Below are 8,540 nucleotides of genomic sequence, written 5' to 3'. Positions count from 1 at the left end.
AATATTGTGACAAAATTAATTTTGTAGGGTGCCACAAGTTTGTTAAAATTTCCAAAGGGTGCCGCGACTAAAAGAAGGTTGGGAAACACTGATCTACAGTATCCATCCATCTCTCCATCCATCCATCCATCCATCCATCCAGGCACGTGCACACATAGACATCAAAGGGGGCTTGAGCACTTGCCCTTTTTCTTCCTTGAGAGAAAGTGCCCTTTTTTCTGGGGAGTGTTTTTTTAAATAAATTAATATATGTATATGTGCACGTGTGTTTCTGTTTGCTCACAGCTTTCCCTGTCAAACAAATAAAAAAAAATCTAAATATCAGGTCAGTTCAGGTCAGGTCAGGAAATGTTAAGACTCTGCAGCACAGCAGTGTTGCACACATTGATCAGCTGCACATCACTGACAGGCAGAGAGCCACAGAAGTGAAGCCCTCTCTCCCTTTCCAGTTGTGTTCATCTTGGTGTGGAGGTGAGTGGTGATGAACAACAGAGTAAGCTATCGGTGCCTCGAATTTACAGCTAATTATCCAAAAAACAAAAGGAAATTATAGTTAATTTGTCTTGCTAACATCCATGACTCATGAGAGAGTTACCATGTGGGTTAGACCAGTGCGCGTTCTTTCACTGCATGATTCAGTTTATTAAAATGCTGTCAATGATCACAAAATTCAAGATATGGGGGCAGAAATGTATATATTTATATCATTTCAGATTTTTAGTTTTTTTCCACCAAAAAGCAGCATGATTACAAATGTGATATTGATTTTATACAGCAGTTCAATAAACAAGAATTTATCATTAATACACTTAGGTTTTAGACACAATATTGACTGTTTTTGCTCTATTTCGCCAATAAATATAATTCCAATTTGCGTCTCGGAGCAACATGATGCTGTTTTATTCCTGAATGAATCAACCGTTTAAATGATTCGGTTCAAGCGCAATGACTCGCTTATTAACAGTGACTTGCTGCCACCTACTGGCGGTTTTAATTTCACATTTAAAATATTTTTTCATTTTTTTATTTTTTTTTATCATTTCAAATATCAGTATTCAATGTTTTATGTTTAAAATATCAAAACAGTATTAATGCATTTGTATCTGCAAGTTAACCGTTCATGTCTCTGCATTGCAGATTAAATTTGTCAATACTGATTTCATTTGCTTGGTAACAGCCCAAATGACTCATTACTCTAATTGACTGATTCAATTGAAGAATTTGACTGGAATGATACACATTTTTAGAAAAAATGGCTTTATAAAAGGTAAAACTGCCCATGAAAGGTAAAAATCAATTTAAACTTATTGGAAAAGACTAATTTCTATCACTGCTGTGAACTGATCACCACACAGAATATGAGGAATATCAAAAACTTTAGGAGTCAGCTGTCTACGGTTGTCCTTAAGATATCAGCACAATAACACACTCAGCAAAATATCATCTAATTATAGTTATCGATAAAATCCCAGAAAATATTGAGATATATTTTGTCAATATCGCACACCCCTAATAGGCTATATTTAACGTTTTGTATAGAAAAAAAATGTAAATAAAAAAGTGCCCTTTTTTCCACTTGAGCCCCTGCCCCTCAAAATGTCTGCGCACGTCCCTGCATCCATCCATCGTAATATCTCACTAACCCCGAACTTTTGAACCATAGTTCATTTAAAAACAATACTACCTTTTGATAACATTTGAAAGCATCTTATGACAGAACCATTTGTTCTCACAGTAAGAGTTTTCAATTCCAGAAAGTATTGACTTGTGATTCAATAAGACAAGAACCACTCTGAATGATTCAGTCAGCGAGAGTCATTAGACTGATTCAAACTAATAACTCATAAGAAATTGATCTGAACCTTTTTGACACATTCTTTGAGAAGAACCAGCTCATGATTCAGAAACAAAAGATTAATTCACCAATTAGATATTTTTATTTTTAAATATCAAGTGATATTTGTGTAAAAAGAAATGAACAAGAATTTACTAATAGTCAGTATACCTTCAAAATATCCAAGGGTCTTTCTTTCTGCACCATCAGACGAAGAGTATGTGCCACATTGAACAAGTGTGACATCTAAAAGCCCAAGACAGACAAGAAAGATTGATGAGCCACTGTAAATACACAAATACAATATTCCTGGACTCGACAACAGGATGGATAACATGGTGTCACCTGTTCCTTGCTGAACTGGCGCACGGACAGGATGTGCTGGCCCACCAGTGGGTGCAGCAGTGGGGAGGTCTGGGGGTGGGGCAGGATCTGCTGCTGCCCAGCTTGAGGTGACAGGATCCTGGCCAGGGGAGGAGGGTGTGCATATGCATCCATTGGGGGAGCCAATTCTGATAATGGAAGCAAAACAGCGTCACAATCAGCAACCAATACATCACTGCCATGTATCAATAAATCTCACTTTACTCCAATAAACTGAACACCGCATAAGAGCTCACTGGGATCAACCTGAATCACAAGTAACAGCATGCATGCAAAGCATGGGCAGCGCAGGGTAAGATACCATCATGTCTTGTTTTGATTACGCTTAAGACTAAAGTATGCCCATGAAATGAATCCAGGAACAAACACAGATTGGCAGAAAGAACAGAAGCTAAGGGTGGAAAAGCGCTGGTAAACATCACTACAAACGTCAAACCTGCATCATACGGTGCTTTTAATGACACCTCCTCTTCAGCTGCTCAAACATTGAGGCACAAAGTTTGAAAAAAATGCATTAGTAACTGTACAGTTAGAATTTTAACAGTTGCCAATGCAGTATTTGTAAACATTTAGTTTTCCAAAAAGGTTTTTTTTTTTTTTTTTTGGAGAAACTGTATTCCATGTAATTTATTAATATTATAAAAGCAACAAAGTGTATATACACAGACATTTAACTATTTGTCTTATCCCAATATGCAACGTGTAAAAATCACAAATGTAGTCATTTGATTTAAATCAGGTTTTAGCAGTATTTTGCATGCATCCACTTTTGTACTATTCTTTTTTTATTTCCTAGCAGATTTTAAGGTTTGAGATATTTAGCTCTAGAGGTTTTAAGTTTTTTCAATTACGAAACATGCTCGAAAAAGACTGATTGTTTAAATGACCTTGATCGAATGAAAATAAGGAAGATGGAAAATATGGATATTAATTTTCAATTCACAGACACAGTTGCAGAATCATGAGACTTGGATAAGGATTTGATAAAACTATACACATCACATGGACTTTACCCAGTGCCTTTTGGGGTTGTATGGTAGATCTTTTGAAACCTGCATATAAAAACATGCCTTACTTGAGATATGATCATATTGGACCAGCAAATGGTTCAGCTGAACCATTTGGAAGTTCAAGGGACATACAAGCTCAAACAAACAACTGATGCTAGCAAAACAAAAGCTGACATCCAACTGAACCACTGTCTGAATTAAAATGTAACAAACCAATTATTTCCAGTATAGTGGTTCATTTGGCACACAAACTCATGCACAAGCTCTGTGGAATACTCTGTATGTACCTGGAGGCAGACCAGGATCGGATGTGCAGTGGATACGAGGCGGGAGAATGAAGCGTCCGTCCCCAGTTGAACGGCGTGGACTCGGGGCACGGCTACGGACCACATCAACAGGTGCTGCCTGACGGGGGCGCTCAGGAGTTAATGCCTCACTCACACGCTGTAATTGACAAGCATAGTTATTTGCTTCCAATGACACTAAAAAGGATCAGCGGTTTGAAGAATGGATGGATGGATGGTTATTTGTTAGCCAGTGCACATTAGAAAGCAAAAGCTGAACCATAAACAATGCATGTTCAGGTTTTTGATTATAACTAAGGATCAGTTAGTGACCTTAGGAGCATCTTTTATAACCTCAGTTGTTCCTGCTGGGGGTGTTGACCATGACTTCACATCCTGACCATAACCTGGAGGTACCAATACCTTAAGAGAAAGAGGAATGATTGAACATTGAAATTAATGACAAACATGTGCTCCAGACAAAATTTGCTGGGCAGCTATTCATTAGATGTGAGAGAAAAGGTACCAAATCACATATACTACTGTTCAAAGGTATTTTTTGTCAGCGAGGATGCATTAAAGTGATCAAAAATGACAGTAAAGACTTTTACATTGAGCCAAAAAAATTCTATTTCAAATAAATGTTTTAACTATTCAAAGAACCCTAAAAAAAACACAACATAACATGGTTTCCAGATCAGATCTTTACCTGTCCATCAATATAGGCCACCTCTCCTCTGAGTACCACCCTCATGACTTTTCCCTTCACTTTCATGCCCTCAAACGGCGTCCACTTTGACTTAGTGAATTGCATGTGCTTTGGAATAGTCCACTCTTGCTCCAAGTCCACCTGGAAAATTCAAGTATCACTTTGAAATTTGAAAACATTTTAAATTTTTAGACAACCATTCACCATCTGAACTTTGTCAAACTTAAATACCTCTACATAAGTATCTTCTTGAGCAGGAAGAGAGAATATTTTACTGGGGTTTTCATAGAGCCTCTTAATGATGTCATCAATGGTAAGGTGACCCTCGCTGACGGCCGTGAGCAGCAGAGGCAGCATAGTCTCCAGACCCGGGTAACCTGGAGGTGGTTTCTCAGAGTTTTTCTCCTCTACTGAATGAGGGGCTGGAAGTTAAAAATAACCAAATAAATAAAAGCTTCCAAGAACTGCTCAGATGTGGCCATTTAGGTTTGGGGTCAGTTTTTTTTCTTTTTTTTTTTGAAGAAATTAATAATTTTATATACTTTTATTATATCCGATCATCTTGTAGGACTGCTTGAAAGTCTTTTTTTGATCAGGCACAGCAAGCATGTCTGACCAATCAATTAGAAAATATGTAGCACAATAGGAAAGAATAGGCTGAAGTTCTGAACAAAGTTTGGATGTAGCTTGGAACTCAAGCAGAAACTTAAGTTAACAATTTTGGTCTTAAATTAGGGATTTTAAAACAGGTTTGTGTACTTGTTTGTCAGGCAAACAAAATTATGTGAGGCTCAGCAGAGATATTTAATCCCATTATTACCGTGGTCGGTTGCGAAACAGTCAATGATGTCTAGATTTTCCCACAATGCCTCCATGTCCTCACGCGTACCAAGCATGGGCCGCACTTGCGCCCTGCCGTTTCCAATGGCAGGCACATTATCTTCACACAGGAAGAGATGGTGAGGTGCCACTTCACACGTCACCTGGATGCCCTTTTGTTTAGCAGCTCGAATGATCAGAATCTGAGAAACAATGCATGATTTTAGTTAGTCACAAATCACAGGAATATGTAAAGAAACTGGATGAAGGATTTACAATGAAGATGAAATAAAATGCAGTTATTAGACCATGACATAGAACAAGGATTCTTACCTCTTCTTTCTTGGCAACATGGCAGATATGAACGGGTCGCTGATACAGCTGCGCCACCATCAAGATTGCAGCCACCGTCTGTTTTTCTGCATGTGCCACAATGGGCAAGTGCTTTGGCCACTTTTCAAAGTGCTGCATGCAAAGAAGATCGTAATCAAATTCTATCATGACAGTAAAACATGACAAATTGCATCATTAAAAATAAATGTAAAAATATTCAAAATAAAAATGAATGTACTTAAAATAAATATTTTACATTTTATATATTTTTTTATTTTAAATGCATTTTATTTAAAAAAAAAAAAAAAAAAGTTTAATTTTATTAGTGCTGTCAAACGATTAATCGTGATTAAATCACATCCAAAATAAAAGTTTTGTTTACATAATAAATAAACACAGTACACATACATATATTATGTATATATAAATACACACATTTTGAACATATTTACACGTACATACATTTATATTATTATATTTTATATTATATATAAATCTATTTAATATATAAACATAATTTTTCTTAAATATATACATGCATGTGTTTGTATATATATATATATATATACACACATAATAAATATACACAACACACTACACTATATTATGTAAACAAAAACTTTTATTTTGGATGAGATTAATCGCGATTAATCATTTGACAGCACTAAATTTTATTTTAAAATAGAATACAAATAAATGGATTTTTATTTTAAATAAAGGGTTTTTATTTTAAGTAGATTTTAAATAACTATAAAACTTTATTTAATAAAATACTGTTGTATTTGTTGTATACCTTGTTGTTTCCTTACCTCCATCCACAGAGAAACATTGTCCATTTTCAAAGTGGAGTACGTGTCATTCAAGTACATCTTCAGGCCAGCTGTAGAGCTGGCAATGGACGGAAGAACTGTAGCGTTGTCTGATGATGCCCCAACAAAAAGAGCATAATCACAGCGGCACCCAGCCTTTGCAAGCTAGACATATTCATGACAGAAAAAAAAAAAAAAAAAGTCCATAAACAACTTCCCAGTGGCATAGCAGATGGGCATTTCATAGCGCATCAGGAGGATAATAAAAGATTAGGCTATTAGCTTACTACTCATTGAAAATGTTTTTAAAGAATTATTTTAAAGCAGGTCTACTCTACAATGAATTTCATCCTATAATTAAATTAATATATTTAATAATTAAATTAAGAAATTAATACTGCAGTCATTAGTGAAAAATCAAGAGCAGCTTTATTTCAAGTAACCACTTTCAAAAACAACCCGTTTATAAACTCGTTTCTTCTCTTTTTTCCCCACTATGTACAGGCCACAAGAGAAATATATACAGTAATCAGCATATGTTGACGTAGTTAATGCAGCGTCACATGCCCGAAAGCTCTGTCAGTTTTTACTTTCACTTTCTGTATAATGAATTGACCGAAGTTAAGACGTTCACCGGCATAACTCTTGCACAAAGTTTGCACGATGCTTGTGTGATATCCATTACTTTGCCTTCATGGTTTAAAACAGAAATTTCCAATATTGCGACATAACTCCCCTCGGGGGGCCCCGCGAATTTGCACTACACCACTGCAACTTCCCTATTTGGTTTCATGTAAATAACCAAGCCAATATTTAATTTGTTGATGTTACCTTCTGTGCCATAGCAAAGGAGCTGGGGTCAATGATGGCAGGGTTGGTATTGGGCATGGCACACACCATAGTGATTCCTCCAGCCAGGGCAGCAGCTGTGCCCGAGGAGAAGTCCTCTTTATGGGTGGCACCAGGCTCCCGCAGATGCACATGGACATCAATCAAACCTTTAGACATACAAGAATAAACTGAATCAATCTCAATGTAATATATTTGTTCTGACAACTCAATTACAACTGAAAGGATGTGGCCATACTCACCAGGTAAACGGATGAGCTTCTGCGAGGTCATGCTGTCTATATGAGTCTTTACATGAGGAGCCTGACCAATTTGCCCCAGTGCCTGCCAAGCCCACATACATTACAATCTTCAGAATTTTAGAGGTACAACAGCATAAACAGATGTGGCCCAAAACTGAGTTTTTCCAAGTAGGCTCACGAAATGCCGCAAGACTAGTCAGACCAGTTTCTTAGAGGAGAGCGAGAGAGGAAAAAAACACAAAAACCTCACACTTCCCATAACATCCACCAGATGGCGCATGGACCGTTTTATACCTTATTGACAAACTGAAACTAGCTTTAGGAGTGCTTCCTCTCTTAATTCCGATTCGATTCCGTCCTCACTATTTTTTCAAAGCCACTGAAAAAAAAATTGCTTGCCAAAAACATGTAGTACTGCACAAGCATCTCCAATCTGTCATTTTAAATATTTCATACAGGAAACACATTTTTTCCGTCCAGAACAGCAGGGGCATGATGTCTAAATCTAGCTAGTTAGCTAGCTAGATAGACAGATAACAAATAAATAAATAAAAAATATATTTTTTTTTGCACTGGCTACCAGTAGCTGCTCGCATAAAATTCAAGGCATTAATGTTTGCCTACAAAACCACCACTGGCTCTGCACCCATTTACCTAAATTCATTACTTCAGAGTTATGTGCCCTCTAGAAGCTTGCGTTCTGCAAGTGAACGACACATTACTGTGCCATCTCAAAGAGGCACAAAATCACTTTCACAGACTTTTTCATTAAATGTTCCCTCCTGGTGGAATGACCTGCCCAACTCAATCCGAGCAGCTGAGTCCTTATCCATCTTCAAGAAATGACTAAAAACACATCTCTTCCAACTTTATTTAACCCTCTAACTCTAGCACTTTCTATTCTATTTTAAAGGGGTCATATGATGCGATTTAAATTTTTCCTTTCTCTTTGGAGTGTTACAAGCTCTTAATGCATAAAGAAGATCTGCAAAGTTGCAAAGACTAAAGTCTCAAATCCAAAGAGATATTCTTTATAAAAGTTAAGTCAACCACGCCTACCTAAAACGGCTCGTTCTAACACGCCCCCACATATCTACCTCACTATGTGGGAAGATTTGCATAACACCGGCCAAATGTTCACGTAAAGAAAGAAGGCGTAACTTTTATTCTTGCTGTTGCCGCCGCTGCCATGTTGTGAAGACACTGTGTGTTTCGTTGTGAAAGCGAAACTACTTTGTTTGGCCTTCCAAAAGAGGACACAACTAGA

General features: G+C 37.0%; 1 protein-coding gene across 4 annotated transcripts in view; it reads right to left on the bottom strand.

Annotated features, from left to right (window-relative positions):
- The window catches only part of cad (carbamoyl-phosphate synthetase 2, aspartate transcarbamylase, and dihydroorotase), a 31,848-nt gene that overhangs the window by 3,775 nt on the left and 19,533 nt on the right, over nt 1-8,540 (bottom strand). Inside the window, exons 27-39 of one of the 4 annotated variants that reach the window (XM_016470746.1) lie at nt 7,274-7,355; nt 7,014-7,180; nt 6,183-6,347; nt 5,374-5,505; nt 5,042-5,243; nt 4,453-4,643; nt 4,222-4,362; nt 3,846-3,935; nt 3,516-3,672; nt 3,232-3,270; nt 2,655-2,693; nt 2,180-2,346; nt 2,006-2,080 (exon numbers count right to left, since the gene is read on the bottom strand). In XM_016470746.1, the coding sequence (XP_016326232.1) occupies nt 2,006-2,080; nt 2,180-2,346; nt 2,655-2,693; nt 3,232-3,270; nt 3,516-3,672; nt 3,846-3,935; nt 4,222-4,362; nt 4,453-4,643; nt 5,042-5,243; nt 5,374-5,505; nt 6,183-6,347; nt 7,014-7,180; nt 7,274-7,355 (1,647 nt within the window). The remainder of the gene's footprint in view (nt 1-2,005; nt 2,081-2,179; nt 2,347-2,654; nt 2,694-3,231; nt 3,271-3,515; nt 3,673-3,845; nt 3,936-4,221; nt 4,363-4,452; nt 4,644-5,041; nt 5,244-5,373; nt 5,506-6,182; nt 6,348-7,013; nt 7,181-7,273; nt 7,356-8,540) is intronic. The other 3 variants (XM_016470747.1, XM_016470748.1, XM_016470749.1) reach the window with 3 other exon arrangements.

This window comes from Sinocyclocheilus anshuiensis, unplaced genomic scaffold (genome assembly GCF_001515605.1).
Source record: "Sinocyclocheilus anshuiensis isolate Anshui unplaced genomic scaffold, SAMN03320099.WGS_v1.1 scaffold2322, whole genome shotgun sequence".
Lineage (NCBI taxonomy): Eukaryota > Metazoa > Chordata > Actinopteri > Cypriniformes > Cyprinidae > Sinocyclocheilus > Sinocyclocheilus anshuiensis.
Note: the sequence above shows the minus strand (reverse complement) of the source record. Positions and strands in the feature narration are given on the sequence as shown.